This window comes from Mytilus edulis, chromosome 5 (genome assembly GCF_963676685.1).
Source record: "Mytilus edulis chromosome 5, xbMytEdul2.2, whole genome shotgun sequence".
Taxonomy (NCBI): Eukaryota; Metazoa; Mollusca; class Bivalvia; order Mytilida; family Mytilidae; genus Mytilus; species Mytilus edulis.
Genome location: NC_092348.1, coordinates 90344077 through 90365718, shown reverse-complemented (window position 1 = coordinate 90365718; position 21642 = coordinate 90344077). Strand labels below are relative to the sequence as shown.

The 21642-nt window shown below is 33.5% G+C and overlaps 2 protein-coding genes across 3 annotated transcripts; one reads left to right on the top strand and one right to left on the bottom strand.

Moving 5' to 3' along the window:
* Positions 1–4415: 4415 nt before the first annotated feature.
* Positions 4416–12759, top strand: LOC139524780 (zinc finger protein 431-like). Of its 2 annotated transcripts, none has more exons than XM_071319851.1 (3): positions 4416–4496; positions 6326–8342; positions 10085–11266. In XM_071319851.1, the coding sequence occupies exons 2-3, from the start codon at positions 6347–6349 to the stop codon at positions 10510–10512; spliced, it is 2424 nt and encodes an 807-aa protein (XP_071175952.1). In that variant the 5' UTR covers positions 4416–4496; positions 6326–6346; the 3' UTR covers positions 10513–11266. The 2 variants fall into 2 exon arrangements, with proteins under 2 accessions (XP_071175952.1, XP_071175953.1); XM_071319852.1 differs by having other exon boundaries at positions 4423–4523; positions 10085–12759.
* A 3371-nt stretch (positions 12760–16130) lies between these two features.
* Positions 16131–20474, bottom strand: LOC139522619 (P2X purinoceptor 7-like). Its single transcript, XM_071316085.1, has 4 exons — positions 20463–20474; positions 19332–19502; positions 16675–16923; positions 16131–16397 (listed from the first exon to the last, which is right to left on the bottom strand). Exons 1-4 carry the CDS (start codon positions 20472–20474, stop codon positions 16131–16133), a joined length of 699 nt encoding a protein of 232 aa, XP_071172186.1.
* Between the last annotated feature and the right edge of the window lie 1168 nt (positions 20475–21642).

The window sequence follows — 21642 nt, the reverse complement described above, 5'->3', positions numbered from 1 at the left end:
TTTTGGACCATAACTTGTGTGTAAGTGTATGGATCTCTCTGAAATTGTACCACAAAGAGCCATATCCCAAAGGGAAGGCTGGGATTTCGTTTGGAAGTATTTGCCCTACAAAGGGAAGACATGTTTCTTAGAGTTACCAGACAATAACTTGTGGATCCATTTTAAGACTATGAGAATGAAGAATTATGTCAAAACATATCTTTGGTGTCACCATTTTATGAAAGATATAAAACTGGCAGGTTTAATTTAGGAAGAAAATACAAAATAAGGAAAACTTTGTTACAATTAAAAGATAAGAATCACACTATGATATTATTGGAATATGCGGAAATAATTAAGAGTTAACAAACATTAGCAACCAAAGGCATTTTATAACTTTCTTGTCAGTGGCTGAACATCCTTTACTGTCCTGTTTCATCCCAAGAAACACAAAAAACTTAAAAGAGGCAGAATGAATGAAGGGTCAAGAAGTGAAGTTGGTGGATGCTTGTCTAGCAGATCTGAAAGAGTTGGGATACAAAATGGTATACTAGTCGTTATCAAACGTTTTAAACGTGCATATTTTGACTGATTTCCCTGAAGTAGACAAGAGAAGAAATATTTCTTGACCTGCATATTTCGAATTCAGGATATTTACAAATTAGTGAGACCTTCTGAAATGTATTAGGACCGCCACAATTCGATTTCAGTACATTTTAGGATAAATTCCAATCAAATTATTGAGCCGGGGTCATGGAATCAAATTGTGTAGGTCCTAAAATACCTCTGGATACCATGAAAACGAACCATTAAGGTCCTCTATACACCGGTATTCAAGAGGTTCTCAATAATTGATGGTTCTCTTGAATTTCGAATGATGGAGGTTCTGAAATAACATCGACCGTAATATATACACAAAAAAGATAACAAAAAGAATAGTGTTATTATATTTCAAACCCTAAATTGCTTATATTTAAAAACGAGATATGGGCTGCCATTAAAACCAAATTTAAAAGGGCTAAAAAGATAAATCACAAAAAAACACTGACAATACTCCTGACTTGTGTAACTTTTTTTGTTAATGATAATCAACTTAACCCTTCCTTTTATAAATATCAATGACCTAACAAACGGTACATAGAACAATTAGAGAGAATTAAGTTTTACAACTTTTAAAAGCAGCAACGTAATCTTAGTGGAGCACACCTATTAAGTAGCCAGTCTGTAACATACTCACGAAATTCTGATCATTGACACTCTCTGAAACATATTAGATTTCATGACATCCTTATATCGATTTTGGTATATACATTAAAATCAAATTATGGAGGTCATGAAATACTTCTGGATATCATGAAAACGAACTATTGATATTGATGTCCTTTATATAATTCAAGAGGTCCCAACTAATTGATTGTTCTCAGTCCTGAATTCGAATTATGAAGGTCTGGAAATAACTTCGATATATTCACAAAAGAGATAACAAAAAGACAAGTGTCCATAACCTTAAATTGCCTAGAATATGAACAAGTTTAAATAAACAGATATAGCAAAGATTATGGGCTGGCCTCCAAATTCGAAGACTGAAAACACAACACAAAAAACTTAACATAACCACTGACAATACTTCTAACTTGTGGACATTAAAGTTTGATGGCATTCAACCTACTCCTTTCTAATATTCGATCAACGATCTAACAAAAGGTACATAGAACTATTGTCGTACAATTTTGGAAAATAAGACGACACTAACTTCTCAATAAAAAAAATAGTTGGGGAAATAAGAAACCAGAGTCTACAAAAAACTATACATGGAATACTGATTAAGCAGCACGAACCAAATAATAAAATCTAGCTGAACTCGAGTGCTCTGGAAGGGTAACACTTTTATGTACCACTAGTGGCACCGATTGTGTTGCTGACACTAAAGGAGAGCCAGGTGAAAAGTTCGTATTAAGTAATCGGATATAAATTGGAAAAGAAGGACTGGGTTGTGGCTGTCCCAAATAAAAATAGAGCATATTCGTTGTTAACTGTACCATTCAGGTTTATTGATTTCGTTTGTTGGTGAAACAATTTATCACTCTATGGCTAACTAGTAGTAGATGGCGTCTAGACTAGAACACACACGAAATGCTGGTACATACTATTGGTCCCTTGCATTGTTTATTATAGACTTTTTGTATAATTTGGTTACTTAGTATACGTTTTAGTATAAGATATATTTTATTTCAAATAGTGGACCTATTTATACAGGCATAATCAGTACATTGATTTTTTTTTATCATACAATTGCAATAGACAATAAACAAAAATAGAAATAGAAATACGTTTGACAAAAAACATGAAATATAAAATGAGTTAATAATACATGTAGTCACATATCAAAACCTGTATGTTTAGTGATTATTGACCATGCACCAGAAGCAGCATCACATCCATTATAGAAGAAAAAACTTCGAGTTAAGTCCTTCCTCGTGGTTGATGCATATGAGCAAATAGTATTGTTGTTCATATGCAGGAGTCACGAAGGGCAGGTGCTTATTAAAAGACACTCAAGCCTCTTCACAGAAATTTGAAAATTTTTAACATTTTACAACACAAACATAAACTAAGACTTAAAAAAAATAATTACTATATTATAGTCTTCCTTGTGGCTGAAGCAAAAGATTAATATGTAGTTATCCAAATGCAGGAGCCACCAAGGGCAGGTGCTTAAAGGACATAGTAATATATTAACACAGTATATATCTCGACTCCTAGTAGATACAATGACAGAGTTTCTTATGATATCCCATGAGGAGGGCTGCCGCTTACACTGGATTTTTTTTATATCTTTTAAGTTATATAAATTCATCTCTTCGAAAGTTTACGTAGGCCCTGAGTATAAAAGTCCCAGGTAGGTCATATTGATTTTTCTAGGCGTCATATTGGAAAATTAATGTATATGTCACAAACTGACTTAAGATATCAGTGGTAGAAACCACCGTATTCGTCCTCTTTTTCACAATTATAGTATCACCGAATTGGATGTATCAACAGAGGCGTATCATACAAGTCTCTGGTATTTCCAAATTTTTACATGTTGTGATCAATTCGGGGATGTCTCTCGACTTGTGGAGCAATGAATGCTTACCCTTCCGGAGCACATGATATTTTCCCCCATTTTTTATCAGGTGCGGGTTACTTTGCCTTTTGTTTTCTGTATTGTATTATGGAGACTGTATTTGCCCTTTCAATTTTGTTCGCCTTTAATAATTGATATTGTCTGTGTTTATTTGCTTCCGCGTTGGCACAGGAACAAACTTAGTAGCGTTAAACCAGATTTACGGTGGACAAAAATTTCACACTTAAGTACTTAATACTTATATGGACCCGATTAAAGGGGGAGTCTATACCCCCAAATACCGTGGCTGTGAAGTAACAATGCAAAAAGTATTAAAATATACCGACTTTCAAGGCAAATTAAAAAAGGGGAAATTTATGACAGCTGACAAAATCAAACGTCAAATTATACATTTCTTAAACTAGCTTCGTCAAGCCAATATACAAGTTACGAAAGAGGTGGTGACACGGGAGGTGCTCATTTCCCAAAACCCCAATGTGGCTTTTTGTAATCAAGTTTTCCAACTACCCCTCTTGGAGTTTACCATCTTTTTCTTTGATCCTGCATTTTTATCCAAATTTCCAACATGCACACTTTTTTAACCAACATTCCCAACTGTTTATCCCACATCTTCACTTTTTTTACCTCCATATCCTATATCCCAAAATTGTTTCAAAGACTCATCCTCCTCATGAAAATACACTGTGTGTTAAAGTAGTCTCAGGCCGGCTGGTCAAAGATTTTAAAAATACACAAAACAGATAAGATAAGATAAGATAAGAAATTTTATTTCAAGTCGGGTTACATTAAAGCTTATGTTTGTATTTAATGTAACCCGACTTGAAATAAAATTTCTTATCTTATCTTATCTTATCTGTTTTGTGTATTGAGTATGTTATGTCTGCATGGGAACAGTATACACATATGTTCCTGGTTATGTATAATATTTAAAAAAAAATAAACCTTGATTATGATAATGCACACTTTTTTTCTTCAGTATCCATAATAGATCATAATTCAAATTTAGGCCGTTCATAACAAATTTTTATTTTAAGCCAGAAAAATAGCAATTTTATATTTTTGTACGGCATAATGCTAAAGTGTGTCAATCGCATCATATCTTTATTATTATAATAAATTCTCATTGATTCATTATTCATCATTAGCCATATAAGTCACAGTTTTAAACTATGATAACCTTGCGGTTACCCGTGATTAATTTACGACTATCTTTTAGTTTAAGATTGACTAACACGAATTAAAAAAAGACCTATAATAATGTTCTATGTAAAAGCGGAAATAAGAGTCCAATCCGGTGTCTGTCCAGCTCTTAGTGTTCGTGCACTTTGCAGACAGATGATGCAGAAGTTGGATCTCTGTTCCAGGATTAAGCATCGTTTGTCAACATGAGGTTGTTATTGCATTTCGTCGATACAAAGTAAATAACCACTCTTACACGCTCCAAGACTATTCTGATATCGTTTTGATACTCTAAATGAAAAATTGCATTACTGATTCAACCCAAATTTGGTATGCAGACATCAACATAATGAAACTATTGATTTTACATATAATTATAAACAATGGCTGTTTCCTACGATTTTTGTAGTAATCAGAGTGAGGATAACTTTTTTTTATGAAATATACAAAAAAGCTCAAATGTTACAGTTATTTATGAATTTAAAATGTTAAATATGTTTAAAGATTAGCATGATTAGTTTCCTGTTTCATAGTCTAAATATGTGATGTCTGGAAAGGCTTTTTTTTTCTCTCTGTGATATATTATGATGAATGCGTCACAGAAAAAAAGCCTTTCAAGACATCATAATTATTTGAACTACCTGTTTCACTGCTTTGCTCTGTTTACTGTTTTTCGCTTTCTTCTCATTTCATTATATTTATCCATACTCTCGGGCAGGAGGATTGAAAACAAAAATTACTGGTTATATGAAAAAAGTTATGTGGATGCCAATGAGACCACTATCCTCCCAAGTTTTAATGACCTCAATGTATAAGCAATTCTAGTTCACTGTAGCTGAGTGAGTGAGCCTTCAACAATGAGAAAAAAACTCATACCATATAGGAGGGGGGCTAGGAGTGGTCCTGATCCTGAAATCCCAGGCTTAAAAACACAAAATCCCCAGGTCCCAAATTTAAAAAAAATAAATCCCGACATCCCGAAGTTTAAAAAAAAGAATTCCCGGATCTCGAAAGGGTCAATCCGGAAATCCCGAGCTTAAATACATCCGATCTCAGAGTCCTGATAAAGGACCTATTCCCCCTCATTTAGTATTCCATAAACAGCTCTGACATGAGAACAAATGAAACAATCACACCTGAATACTTAAGGCCAAAGGTTATTAGAAATTGAATCTCTTAACACAAGATAATATTTATGATAAGCAGACAGGAAAAACTTAATTAAATAAACAAACTTCATAAAATGAAACAAGACACATGCAGTTTGGAATTCACTTGACAGAGAAATTTTTTCTAATGCATTTTACAGGAAATTGTTGAAAAAAAACTTGGTTTGACATCATTTGTTGATCTATATTGTGATATAAGCTACTTTTGACTTTAAGCACAAACATGACATAACTATTATTCTGTAAACATTTAATTTCCACCCTTTTTTTCTCTAATCTTTAAAAAAAATAACCCCTTTTTTCTCGTCTTCAAAAAGTTAACCCCTTTTTTTCTCTAATCATTTTTTTTGGCCCGTTATTCTCTAATCTTCATTTTTAAGGGCATTATTCTTTAATCATTAAACCCATCCAAACCCTCATTTGCGAGTATGGTCTTGAGGAAAAGATTATAGTCCGTCGGAAGGGGATGATAAATGGCTGACTCGTGTTAAGAGAGAGACATATCTTTTGCACGTAAAAGACACCCTTGTTGATTTCGAAAAAGATCAGGCTAATGCCGCTACAAGGCAGCACTCGCACCCACAAAGTGGAAAGGGATTAATATAAGTTGCAAAACTTGTTTCCCAATCCACTATAAATAAATATGTTTAGACTAAAACAACTAGACTCAATGCACTGGTTTGAGAGTACTTAGAGGTACAGTTTTAGAAAAAAATTACCTGGTACAATCCGACAATATGAAAAACAGTTTGACTTCACTATTATCATGATTATTTTTTATTGCTATAAGTTATTTATGTAATTAGTATACAATATTTTTGTAAATCTGTTGGTCTTTTTAAAAAATAAGACCATGTTTGTTTATTTTCAGATAAGAAATTTAATTGGAATTATGATGGATGACAGTATAGATGTTGTTCGTATCAAACAAGAACCTGTGGATTCAGATATACCCCCAGATTTAATGAATTTTGGCGAACTTAATCAACTGTCCAAATCAATCTATCAAAAGTTGACAGAGGTATTTAAACAGAATGGAATTAACAGCATCAAAAAGACTGATTCTGATAAAGGTAAACAGGACAGTGTTAAAAGTAAGGATGAAGAAATGTATCTCAATGGTGACAGTGAATTTTCTGGGAGCAATGAAGTAAATACCAGATTGTCCAATGATAATTATCTCCCTTGCAAAGAGCTTAAAACTGATGGACAAAATTTAAATGACCCTGTTGACCATGTTCCTGGTACCAGTAAAGTTGAAAATTCTGTCCTAAAAAATATTCTTACCATGGAACCTAACATTGATAAATTAAGAAAAGATCATTCTGATAAAACAAATAACAGTGAACTAAATAACGTTAAATTTGAATCCTATTTATATAATGATTCAAAGGTATTTGGATGTAATAAGCAAAATAAAACACAACCAAATAAGAAAAACATAAGCAAAAAGAGGACATCTAGTAGTGTCAAAAAGAAAAAAACAAATACTAGTTCTAAAAAAGTATTGACTAAAGTTAAATCCACTGAGAAAATCTTGAAGGAAAATGAAATTAAAAAAGAAGCAATCAGTCTGCCTGAAGATAAGGATATTGATGAAGAGAAAAAAGAACTGGACAGACTGATTAAAGATGAAGTAATGGCTGGATTAATAAAAACAGAATTAGCACCTCCTGAACCATTTGACTTTTCACAAGTCCCAGATCTACCAGAACTGGCAACAACTCATTCAGAAGCTAATCAGTACATGAAAAGCTACATGCATAGTACAATTTATTCATCTGATACTGTCCAGATAGATAAACCATCAAGTTGTGAATATTGTGGAAAGGTTTTCGTGAGTGGACAGAACTTGGTAAAACATTTAGAACAACATGTTGGTGATCGACCTTTCGTTTGTGATATTTGTGGTAAAACTTTTAAGATACGTCAGAATTTACGTCGACATAGTGTGATACACAGTGGAGAGAAGCCATACAAATGTTCTCTGTGTGATAAAGCTTTCACCACATACACAACTATGAATAAACACAGATTTGTACACACTGGTGAAAGAAACCATGAATGTGATGTGTGCGGGAAAAAATTTGCTCACAAAACAAACATGAAAACCCATCGTCTTTGTCATCTCAAAGAAAGACCATTCAAATGCCATATTTGTCAAAAAGGATTCAATAAAAATGCAAATTTACGATCCCATATGAAGGCACATCTTGGTGTAAAGCCACATAAATGTGAATATTGTGGTAAAGGTTTCACAGAAAAGTTCCAACTAACTATGCACGTAAGGTCCCATACGAATGAAAGACCTTATCAATGTAATCAATGTGATCGTAGATTTAATCAGATTTCTAACTTGTACACCCACATGAGGGTCCATACTGGTGAAGTTCCGTTCGTTTGTGAAATATGTGGTAAGGGTTACAGGATCAAAATACACTTGGAGCATCATGTTATGAAACACAAGGGCAATAAGCAATATAAATGTAATTTATGTAAGAAAGAATATTGGTTTAGAGGTGAGCTTAACAGACATATGAAAAGACATACGGGTGAAAAGAGTCATAAATGTGAAAAGTGTGATGCCATGTTTTTCACCCCAGGTGAAGTGAGAATACATCTACGAGGGGAACATGGAGGGGAAATGTACAACTGTCAATATTGTGATCGAGAATTTTTGAGGTACAGTAACAAAATGAGACATGAAAGAATTCATCTTGGTATTAGGCCACATGAATGTGATGTTTGTGGGGAGAAATTCTTCCAGCGAACAGAATTACGGGATCACAAGTACAAACATGAGGGCATTTTCCCCTTTCCATGTGATTTATGTGAAAAACAGTTTCGTAAGAGGTCACAGTTCAATATGCACAGAAAGATTCATACAGGTAATTGACCATTTTTTATTATTGTTGATCAAATTGATAATTGACTTTTAATATGTCAGACAGCAATTAATTTATGAAAAAAAGTTTTGATTTTGGACAGATCAATGTAGAGGAGAAGGAGTCTATGTACATGATGTACCTAACGTCATCCCTGATTTATATATTCGGTTTTGTGTTGCTCAAACAGTAGCGTATTGTGTTGATTTACAACATCAGTTGTTTGTCTTTTCTCTGATTTGTTTTGCCTGTGTTGCTGTGTTTGTTTTATTGTCCTCTTGTTGTCTTCTCACATTTTTTATTTAAATTATGAGAAGCCAGATACTGCAACATGTTACATATTAATAAAAATCTGTAACTTAAAACCTTTGAATGGAATTAAGTTTAGGCCAAATAAGTTTGTGTATATTTTCTTAGGCTTAGTTTTTAGACAGTTGACATCATACTTCTATTCTAACAAGATCACTTGCAGGCAAGACACAGGGTTCCATTGTTCCCTTCACAAAGGAGTAGGTCCAGTAAGACCCCTTTTTGGCCCCAAAATATAACAGTTTTACAAAATTGTTAAAATGTAAACTTTTAGTTATTTATTGGACAGTTGAATGCTTCTGCTACATAAATATGGGCTCTTTTTGACAATACAATGCACATATATCGGGTTGTAGCACCATTAAGTCATGCTAAATTACTGAAATCTTCAAAATTCTATCATTTTAGTTAAATTTTAGACGTTTTCCTTGTAAAATGAAAGTGGCCGCATTCGTGTTCATCCTTAATATTGAAATGTAAGTTGTATTTTATGATAATACATAACATATATAAAGGTTGTGGATGAACACGGGATGTGACCACTTTCATTTTTGACAAAAACCATCTGAAAAGTGACGTTTTTTGGCATATTTGAGAGATTTTTTATATTTGAGCTTGAATCGGATCGTTTTTAATGACTAAATCAGTTAAAATCTTTCACTTATACTAATTAAATCAAGTGAAATAAGACACTTAAGTCTTTAAAAAGTGGTCAAAATCTTTCGTCAAATGAAACTGAAATTTGAGGCCAAAATGAGTCCTTACCTACTCCTTTGTTACCTTTATAAAACCTTTTATTGCAATTACCAGGCAATTAAACTCAGTCTGTTCAAAAATGCTGTGTAATACATGTAATGGCATCACTACTGCTTTATTGAGCATAGACAAGAACATACACATGACATAATCATTATTTTATGACAAATAATTACACTATGTAATAATTATTTTATGACAAATAATTACACTGAAATAATTATTTTATGACAAATAATTACACTATGTAATAATTATTTTATGACAAATAATTACACTGAAATAATTATTTTATGACAAATAATTACACTGTAATAATTATTTTTTGACAAATAATTACACTATGAAATAATTATTTTAAAGTACATAAACATACTAGTATATACATGTATCAGCTATATTATCAAATGCCTAACATTACTGATGAAAGTTAAGAAAAAGTCAGAACTACTCAGAGGCGGATCCCCCCCCATTTGGGAAAAAATTTGGTTGCTTATATAGGAAATCACTGAAGCGTGACTAGAGCGGGCCCCCTCTTAGGTCAGTCAGTGGGCCCCCACTTATGAAAATTTCTGGATTCGCCACTGCTACTGTCTAAAATATATTATTGGATTATTTTCAATAGATTAGTCTTTGCCATATGTTTACTACGATTTATTATAAAGTTTCTTACTTTATAGGTGAAGGAATTGTTGAATGTGTTCCCTGCAACAAGAAGTTTAATTACAAAAGTTCTTACACAAAACATTGTGAATCTGAGCGCCATCATAAACAGGAGGCCATCTTCAATGGAAGAGCTGTAAAAAAGAATAAAACGGCTTCTAACAAAAAGACAAAATCAACTTTAAAAGGGAAAAGAGATGATACAGAAAGTGAGGATGAAATTGAAGATGAAAGCATTGATGAAGAATATTATGAAAATGATGAAAATTCTTATGCAGTTGAAAATAATGATGATTCAGATGTAGATGAAACTAATTTAAAAGATATTGAAAAAAGAAATGATTCTTCAGACACTACAATAGATGAAAATTATACATCTTCTCTGAAAGAAGACAAATTAAAGGGAGGTAATCCTGGCATGAAGCTTATAATCAAAAGGAAATAATCTTGAATGTGTAACTGTAACTAATTGCTATGTAATTTATGGTAAAATTAATTAATATTTTATGGTCTTTATATATTGTATACCTATTATTACACTGTTTCATCATAACATTGCAAATTTACTGGTCAGTGTGCAGTTCTAAGAGCATTCTATGGCTGTGACACATTTTTACTTGTTAATAATTGTTGTACAGCTTTGCCTTGTGATACTTGTATTTTATCTAACTTATTTGCATGTATTTTTATGTACCACTTATGGACATTATGTTTTTCAGTCTGTACATCCATTTGTTTGTCCGTCCCTATCTCCATTCGTTCCATCTGTTCTGCTTCAGGTTAAAGTTTTTGGTCAAGGTAGTTTTTGATGAAGTTGAAATCAAAACATCTTGAAAAAAAAATTGCGTTTGTATACTGGTATGATGTCGTTGATTGCATCTGCATTGTCGTCCAAAGACACATTTGGTTTCTGGACAATAACTTAAGTTTTAGTGAATGGATCTCTATGAAATTTTACAAAAATGTTCAATACCTCAAAAGGAAGGTTGGGATTGATTGTGGGGATGATGGTTCCTACTGTTTTGGGATAAAGGGCCAAAAGGGGGCCAAAAACAAGCATTTTTCTGCTTTCAGGATATCAACTTGTGTGTAAGCATTTCAATTGCTCTGAAATTGTACCATCAATGTTTAATACCACAGGTAGAAGCTTTGGAATGATTTTTGGGGTTATGGTCCCAAATGTGTATGAATTTGCACAAAAAAAGAGGATGGACAAAAAAAGGTGCCAAAATAAGCATTGTTATAGTTTTCAGTCAAAAACTTGTGTTTAAGTGTGCAAATCTCTCTGAGATTATACCACAAGTTTCCATACTACAAAGGAATGGTTATTGGGTCGGGGTTGGGGGTTATGGTTCAAATCATCAAGCAACTAGGGACAAAAAAGGGGGAAAACAAGGGTTTTTCTGGTTACAGGAAAATTTAGAAAATTTAAAAGCAGTGAAGGGGAGGTAATCCAATTTAATTTTAAAGAACACTGTTATATATATATATGTTTGATTACTTGATTACCTCCCTTAAACTGCTTGCAAATTATGTATAAAGAAATGAATGATGATTGTCTTGAGATGTGTAGCTGTAAATTTATTTTTATAAGTTACTGTTTATTAATATTAATTTTAACCATGACTGTATGTCATTTTATATTTTAATATTTTATGATGAATTTAAATCAGTAGTTATTGTTGCCAACTCCATTAGAAATTTGAATTGAGATTATTTTTATAATGAGGAAACAGGGAGGTGAAAAAAAATGTGGGAGGGGGGTAGGGGGTAGGGGTGTAAAATTTTTCTCATTTCAGATTTCAGAAATTACAAAGAATTTTTTGAGGGGATTAATATTCAACAGCAAAGTGTATTGCTTAATAGCAAAAAAAAATTTTTTTAAGTTCATTAGACCACATTCACTCTGTGTCAGAAACCTATGATGTGTCAACTACTTAATCACAATCCAAATTCAGAGCTGTATCAAGCTTGAATGTTGTGTCCATACTTGCCCCAACTGTTCAGGGTTCGACCACTGCGGTCATATATAGCTGCGCCCTGCAGAGCATCTGGTTACCAATCAAGAAGTCAAGTGAGCATTGAATACTTTACAAAATTCTAAGTTTGTAAGAAAATGAAATTGTCTTTCTTCATGTTAAGTACTAGCTACCCTTATAAAAATCAAATTAAGGTATTTAAAATTTGTTATTTATATAGAGTTGCAGCTCTAATATCACATGGTGGTTTTAATTTACAATTAATTAGTTATTACCTCATGTGCAGCTTGATAAAAAACAATGTTACTTTAAATGACAACTACTACTATTTGGAGTTTTAAAGACTGTGACTATTTACAAGAGTTTGCACTGTCACAAATTTCATCGACACAATATAGTTTTCAGATCTCTGGAATAAGAAAAATATGTAAGTTGTTAAACCAGAGCGGAGAACAGGGTATCTTTTATATCTACTTAGAACCATTTAATTGTTTTGAAAAATCATAATCTACTAGTTCTGATTTATTTAGAAATATTATTGCATCATTTATCTATTTTTACAGTAGCTTGAAAAATTACACACCCTTAATTTAACTATTTTTGTTGATTTTGTATTTTTAGAGACTATGAATGAATTGGATTGTTATTGTTGTGTTATTATAATGGTTTAGTATATTTATATTTAAGTAAAATAAATGTTATACATGTATAAAGATTAGACTCAGATTTTGTATGTACACCATTTGATCTAAGAAGCAGGATATAATATAAACTTTCTTTTGATAGCATTAATAATTTATACAGTGTTATATTTAAAATCATCTGATTTTTGCAATCATTGTTTGGTGCAAGCATAACATATATCAATAACCATGTGCATTACAAAACTTTTCAACAATATTAACCAAAAACTAAACTCAGTTGAAAAGGGTTTAACTCATCATATGGATACAATGCATTAAATATATAAAAAAAATGCACAGACTGGATATGACAGGGTATTTTTAAATCCCCATAACATAAAAGATGCGCAGTGCAGATCTGCTAGTATTCACGGCTACTGACAGTTTGTTCAAAGCCATTACAACAGAAATAATATGTATTAATCTAAAATGTCAAACAGTACACATCCTACAACCAATGGATTTAGGACAAAAATACCATTTACAGCCAGAAAAAAACATAACCTTGGTTGGTAACACAACACACAAGTTTGGATGTGCTATCCTGTTAAAAATAAGTGTTTTCAGGTACAACCAAACTTGGAAACTGAATCTGTGTATCTATGGTAGAATTTAGTAAAGGTTTAAAGGACTTTGTGGTAACAAAATCCCCGACTTAGTTATTTACCAGAAATACACAGATTACATCCATTTAAGGTCAATATAAATAGGTGTGATGCATAACAGAAGGAGAACAAATCTGCTATTAAAGGGGAACAATTGGTGCCAATAGGAATGCCCACAACCTTTAAAGAACTTCATTACGGAAACGTACACAATGTTGTCAAGAAGACATTTAACAGCTTCATTCAACTCCTCACACCTCCAATAAGTAAATCTAGCATATTTACCATTCTCATTAGAAGGCTTTAATACGAGTTACACTTTTGGGGCTATTTCTCACAATTTAAAAACAGTGATAACAAAACAGTCAGGATACAAATGATCAGCAGGCCAAGATCTATTAGTGAGGACACTTTCTAACATATCAAACAACTTATTTGGAGTTATTGGCTCTAAAATTATGATTTTAACGGAATTGCTCAGGTATTAGCTGGTATCTTCTAAAGTATTTTGTTCAATCTTTGAATTCCTAGATGTGTTAGTTTCTTTTTATACAACTGCAATTTTTTTGGGGATAGTATAATTGTATGCTGTCGACTTGACACATTTGTTTCAGGACCATTACTTTAGTTTGAGTGAAACGATCTCTATGAATTATTTTAAGGTGGTTCAATACCACAAAAGGAAGGATGGGATTGATTTTGGGGATGATGGTCCCAATTGTTTAGGAATTAGGGGACCGAAAGGGGTCCAAAAACAAGCATTTATCTAGTTTCAGGACAATAACTTGTGTATAAGTATTTTAATTGCTCTGAAATCGTACCATAATGGTTAATACCACGAGTTGAAGGTTGGGATTTTTTTCTAGTTTCCGGACAATGACTTATGTGTAAGTGCATGGATCTCTGACATTGTACCACAAGGTTCCATGTAACAAAGGGAAGGCTGGGATTGAGTTTGGGTTTAATTGCTCCAAACATGCAGGAGTAAGGGGCCAAAAAGAAGCAGTTTTCTAGTTTCCAGACAACAACTTGTGTTTAAGTGAACGGATCTCTTTGTCATTATACTACAAGGTTCCATACTTTAAAGGAAAGGCTGGGATTGAGTTTTGGGTATTTGCTTATAAGTTGGGGGGATTTTTCGTGTACAATTTTTTTAAGGGATTCAAATTTGTTTTTCAAATTTATCAAATTCGCGAATTTTTGAAAAGTGTAAAGAAGAAATCTTTAACTGCACAATATTGTACAATAGATTTGTAAGATCTTTGATCACTGTTATTTTGTGTCAGAAACCTATATTATGTCAAATTCAGACCGTATCGGTCTTGAATATTGTGTCTAATATACCTCTGCGGTTGTATCAGGCTGCGCTCAGCGAAGCATTTTATTTACGTTTAGTGTATAACTTGAGTTTAAATGTTACATTATGTTGGTGTTGATAAGCATACTTAATATCTGGCAACAAAATGAAGCACTGATTGCTATTCAATTGGATCTTAACTTAGGAGGACATTAACGTCTTCCCAGGTAAGTGAGCCTAGGTGAAGTCCAATTCTGTTAACTTCGAGTGTTACAATGAGGTTTGAGCATAGTTTATACAAATGAGTTTCTTTTCGGCCAATGTTGAAACTGCCACTGATACTTTCCACCCATTTGATTTTGTGGCATGTTACACCTCGTCGTGTTGCTTACAAACACGGTGATAAGTCTAAATCGGTAGGTCACATTCGCGGAAAAGAGTACAGGATTGTGGTTACGCCAATATGAACATATTCATCGTCGTTTGTGAAACAGATAATTTATACCAAAAAAACAACTCGTGGTAGCGTCCGTGAAATATTCGAAGTAAAGACGTCAACTGTAGCACTAGGAGTTATTGGTTTGATAGCATCTTAGTAAGGACATCCCTCTATCAATTAAATCATTATTGAAAATTCAATTTCAACTGTGAGATATATACTAGTACTCCATATACAGGTGCTGCTGGAATGTTGTTATATAGAAATGAAAAGATCACAATTTGGAAGCTGGAATCATCTTTTTATTTATTTAAGTTGTGTTCTCGGCCCACTCTCATTGTCATTTTCCAGATGTTAGTCAAGATATGAGACATACTGAACAGTACTTATTGGATCATATTAGCTTCTACTCAATCGAACTTCTAAACAATACTCAACTTCTTAAAAATAGACATGCAAGTTACAACATGGAATGAAATCTCATTTTAATGGATTAGTGAAAAATGGTATGCTTTTGTGGTCAGTATAAAAAAGAAGATGTGGTATGATTTCCAATGAGACTACATTCCACAAGTGACCTAAATGACACAGAAATTAACAACAATAGGTCACAGCACCACCCTCAACAATGAGCAGAGTCCATACTGCAAAGTCAAGTCCATATCTCAGATACTATTACCAGTACATCAGCTATATTTTGGGTATGAAATGGTTGCAATGTATACATGTCCAACTGGCAGGTGTCATCTGAACTTGACACAATTATCATGGTTCATGAGTAAATGTTCAGTTTTACAGAGGAAGTTTGTCCCTTTAATACTATAAGCAAGAGTGCTGTATTGGATGATGGAAGGATTTTAAAATATACATGTCTGTCTCACAAGGTTCATCTGATTTTCATGGTTCATTGTTCAAAACAAAGTGTTAATGTGACTCAAGGTATTTGTTTAATGGCCATACCTTGACCTATAATGGTTAACTTTTATAATGTCTTTCTTGGATGATGTGTTGTCTCATAGGCATATATACCACTTCCTCCTATATCTACAATTTATTACAGTTATCCAAATCTACCACCAACATAGCCAACATATTGACCTGAATGTTCTGGGTATGTGTCTCTAATACGCCACACACAGCAGCTTGGTATTGTCCTCCTATTACCAGCACCCAAATGTCCATGGGTCCACAGACTATATTGTCTGTAGGCGGCATATCTGTGACATTTGTTATAATCGTCATCAGCATTTTGTTGCGCCATAAAATTGTTTCTATAGCGGATTGCCACCTCCAAAACCAGAGCATCAAGCACCACATTACTAAAATCCTGAAAAAAAATTCTAAAACTTTAACTTCTATAAAAGTAAAACTGGAGAAAGATAATTTTTCAAACAGATGATTATGAATTTAATGCTGATATTTTTTTTTTTCTTGAATGGATATAATAAAGATTATATTTCCACTAAATGACCATAACATGAATTAGTTTACATCCTGAACATATGGACTGTACTGGATATTTGACTCATATGCAATCATACCACATCTCTTTATTTATATCTTGATGTCTAGGTAAATAACTTTGCATAACTACTAGTACTTACTGGTAAACGTGAATGGCAGTTGTTTGGGATTTGTCTGCAACACACCCTCTCTTGTTCTGTGGGCATATCCCTACAAAAACTACATCTACACCAGGAAGGTTGGTTGCGATTGTTTTCTTCAGGATTTACTGGGTTATTAGGCTGCAATGAGGTCCTGTTCAATATGGTGAACATGAGGGATGGCTGTGAACGGCATGCCTCAAGAACTGTAAATCTTAGGTCCTCTTCTGACAATAAGCTTACACGATGCTGAAATTTAATATTTGATCATTATTATTATAGAAAGACTGGGTTTCTACATCTTTATGAAAAAATAAATAAGTCAATATAACTGTTTGAATTTCATTCACAACAAAAAAAAAAGCCGAAAGAAAAGAGGTTCTATTGACTGATTTTTGTTTGCCCTTATGTACACCAGTTTAAAGTTTTGTGTGCAGGACAAGAAAAAAATAATATAAAGGTCCTGTTTAATTGGAGGAAAGGACCTTGATAGAGACTCCTGGATCGAGTGTTTTTAAGCTCGGGATTTCGGGTTGCGGAGATGTCAATTTATTTAAGTTATGGACCTCGGGATATCCTGTTTTAAACCCCGGGTGTTCGGGATCAAAACCCCTTCAGGCGCAGATCCAAAGGGGGGGGGGTTCCGGGGTTGGAACCCCTTTTTTGGACGATAAATGTATTTGAATGGGACATGAGATGGAGTTGGACCCCCTTTGTCCTGGGTTAGGACCCCCTTTTTGAAATGGCTGCATCCATCCCTGGCCTCCTATCCCCCTTTATATAGACGAGGTCATGTGAAATGCCTTTTACAAATATGGATGTATTTGCCTTACGTCCAGTGGCCAATATTTAATTCATATTCAGAACTTAAAAAAAAAACCGAAATCATACAGAGAGATGGACGACTAGACATTTTTATTTATCCGATAGCACTTGGTAATCAAGATTGATTTGCGGTCCTACTTTCAGTAACCAAAAATTATTCTTGTTCCCTAGTAGCTCATAAACAAAACTAGAGGCTCTAAAGAGCCTGTATCGCTCACCTTGGTCTGTGAATATTCAACAAAGTACACAGATGGATTCATGACAAAATTGTGTTTTTGTGATGGTGATGTGTTTCAGTGTAACTCTTACTTTACTGAACATTTTTGCTGTGTACAATTATCCCTATCTATAATGATTGGCCCAGTAGTTTCAGTTGAAAATGTTAGTAAAAATATACAAATTGTATGAAAATTGTTAAAAATTAACTAAAAAGGTCATGATCAATAACTCCTTATGGGGGTCAATTGACCATTTTGGTCATGTTGACTTATTTTTAGGTCTTACTTTGCTGTAAATTATTGCTGTTTACAGTTTATCTCTATCTATAATAATATTCAAAATTAATAACCAAAGCAGCAAAATTTTCTTATAATTACCGATTCAGGGGCAGCAATCTAACAACCAGTTGTCCAATTCATCTGAAAATTCGAGTGCAGATAGATCTTGACCTGATAAACAATTATACCCCATGTCAGAATTGCTCTAAATACTTTGGTTTTTGAGTTATAAGCCAAAAACTGCATTTTACCCCTATGTTCTATTTTTAGCCATGACGGCCATCTTGGTTGGGTCACCGGACACAATTTTTAAACTAGATACCCCAATGATGATTGTGTCCAAGTTTGATTTTATTTGGCCCAGTAGTTTAAGAGGAGAAGATTTTTATAAAAGTTAACGACGACGGACGACAGATGACGGACGACGGACGCCAAGTGATGAGAAAAGCTGACTTGGCCCTGCGGGCTAGGTGAGCTAAAAAGGTGGACATAAATACTGGTAAAAATGGTGGAAAAGATAGAAAATATGATAGAGAAAAAATAAATTGTCTTGCAAAAAAAACAAAATCGTGAAGTGGGAAATCGCATTGGGCTACGAACATCAAGGTTTCTTGTTCTTTGATAGTGATGGGGAGATAATCTCAGTGACTGAGTTTTCGACTCTCCCTTGAATCAATTTGCGATTATATTCTTTTGATAAACGTCGGAATTGGGTGATAAATGTCTGAGCTTTGTTAAAAAGTGGAATTTCTCTTTGCTCCATATGTAAATTTGAAACAAAAGCCGGCTAATGCCGCTACAAGGTAGCGCTCACAGCAGCAAAGTGGCCTGAGAGGCAATGCTGTAAGTTGTTATTGCTTGTTTCCAGTTTAAATAAAAATGTTTAACAAAACATACCATCGACTGACCCATGAAGCAGTTGTAGCAATAGTTCTTATATGCGTCCTATTTACAATAGCGCATGCGATTTTTCTTATTCCATTATTGCCACACATGTAAATGTATACTTCACGCAAATCCAACCAAAGATCCACGTTATCTGTAGTTTCAACAAAGAAGATAGAAAAAAGAATCTGCCTGTATCATACCTTTGTACGTGAAAGACCGTATAAATTCAAAGAAGAAGGGGGTTAATGCTATTGTGGTTCCCGCATAAAAAATTATTGGTTTCAAGCAATTGTAATATTTAAATGTCCACAGCGACATTGATTTTGAGACTAATTTATATATTTCAATAAGAAATTAAAAGAAAAGAAATATAAGCGTCAAACAGAATACCTGCAACTGTGTATCGCGAGTCTCCCTCGATTGCTGTGCCAAATGGGCTCTGTTTTATACAGGTTGAGCTTGGGCACCGCCCCGCTGTCCGCCTCTGCCCCTTCCACGTCTTCCTCTTCCCCTACCACGACCTCTACCTCTGGCGCGACTACCCCTTCCTCTTACAACTTGCTCAAAAGGACTATCCGAACTTGGGGAACGCGATCTACTTCTCGAATGGTCTGAATTCTATAATTGTTATAAATTACGCAAACATTTATTACACAGTTGGACTGTTTACTCTTGAATTGTTGAAAACCACGTTTGTGTTATGCATCTTTAAAGCAGTTATTCAAGATCTTAAATGTCAAGATGAAAATGTTAAATTTTTGCTTATCAAACTGTTTTCCTTTTTTATGACAGAGATGTGCTTTACAAATTTGTCACATCAAAGTATAATTAGAAAAAATATTTATACATTTGTAAATAGGTTTAATATTTCACAAAAAAAACATCTTAGATTATAAATTTGGTGCCACCACTTTTCGGTGTTATGAAAAATCCATTTCAAGGAAGAACGCACAGATTACAGATCATAGAAAACTGTATGCAGTAATAAATTAAAAGAAGCACACGTTTAATAGTACATAAAATGATACCGTTGTATTTGTTATCGTACCTAGTGCTCGTGAACACTTGCTTCTAACGTTTATGGCATAAATCTCACCAGTAAATTTCATTTTTTTTTCTTGTTTTCCCCGGAAAAAAAAGTTTTGCAGATACACGATATGAGTTTTTATTGTGGAAGGTCGTACGGTTGTCTATAATTAATTACTACATATACTTTATTCAGTTCGATCGTTGTCAATCATACCACATCTCCTTATTTTTATATACAATATTGTGTTACTGAATCATATTTATTGGTATCATGCGGACAATTAAATTTACAATGTAGTATAGATTCATTTGGCGAAAATTTATTTACTAGTGTCAATGAATCAAATGGATTCCCCCTATCGGTACCTCTTTCGCTAAGCATTTACGATTTTCACATTGTTGCACTTTCAAAACACCAAATTAATTAGTAACTGTCATGTAAAAGCTTCGTTGAGAATAGGAACTTGAAAAAATAAGAAAAACACCGATAAACATCGCTCCATCATCGAAATGAATTAAACTTATAATACATGTTATACACGTGCTTACCTCTATTTCCATGCTTATTTGTTTTTATTTACTATAAGGTGACAATCGGTAAACTTCGGGTTGAAATCACGATAATTAATGAGCGGCCATATTTCGTATAAACACTGACCCAGCGAAATATTTTTTGGACGATGACTACGATAAGGATATGTAAAATATGATAAAATCGAGCACAGAACATTAAGTTTATGATATATGCATGCATTGGTACAAAAATTGGAGTAACATTTTTTTTTATCGGTCACTCGTTTCTTATGACTTTAATATTTAAAATCATCTGATTTTTGCAATTATTGTTTGGTGCAAGCATAACATATATCAATAACCATGTGCATTTCAAAACTTTTCAACAATAACCAAAAACTAAACTCAGTTGAAAAGGGCTTAACTCATCATATGGATAAAATGCATTAAATATATAACAAAATGCACAGACTGGATATGGCAGGGTATTTTTAAATCCCCATATCATAAAGGATGCTCAGTGCAGATCTGCTAGTATTCACGGCTACTGACAGTTTGTTCAAAGCCATTACAACAGAAATAATATGTATTTATCTAAAATGTCAAACAGTACACATCCTACATCCAATGGATTTAGGACAAACATACCATTTACAGCCAGAAAAAAACATAACTTTGTGTTGGTAAACAACACACAGGTTTGGATGCGCTATCCTGTTAGAAATAAGTGTTTTCAGGTACAACCAAACTTGGAAACTAAATCTGTGTATCTACGGTAGAATTTAGTAAAGGTTTAAAGGACTTTGTGGTAACGAAATCCCCGACTTAGTTATTTACTAGAAATACACAGATTACGTCCATTTAAGTTCAATATAAATAGGTGTGATGCATTACAGAAGGAAAACAAATCTGCTACTAAAGGGGAACAATTGGTGCCAATAGGAATGCCCACAACCTTTAGATAACTTCATTACCGAAACGTACACAATGTTGTCAAGAAGAGATTTAACAGCTTCATTCAACTCCTCACACCTCCAGTAAGTATATCTAGCATATTTACCATTCTCATAAGACAATGTTAGAGAAGAAGGCTTTAAAACGAATTACACTTTTGGGGATATTTCTCACAATTTGAAAACAGTGATTACAAAACAGTCAGGATACAAATGATCAGCAGGCCAAGATCTATTAGTGAGGACACTTTCAAACATATCAA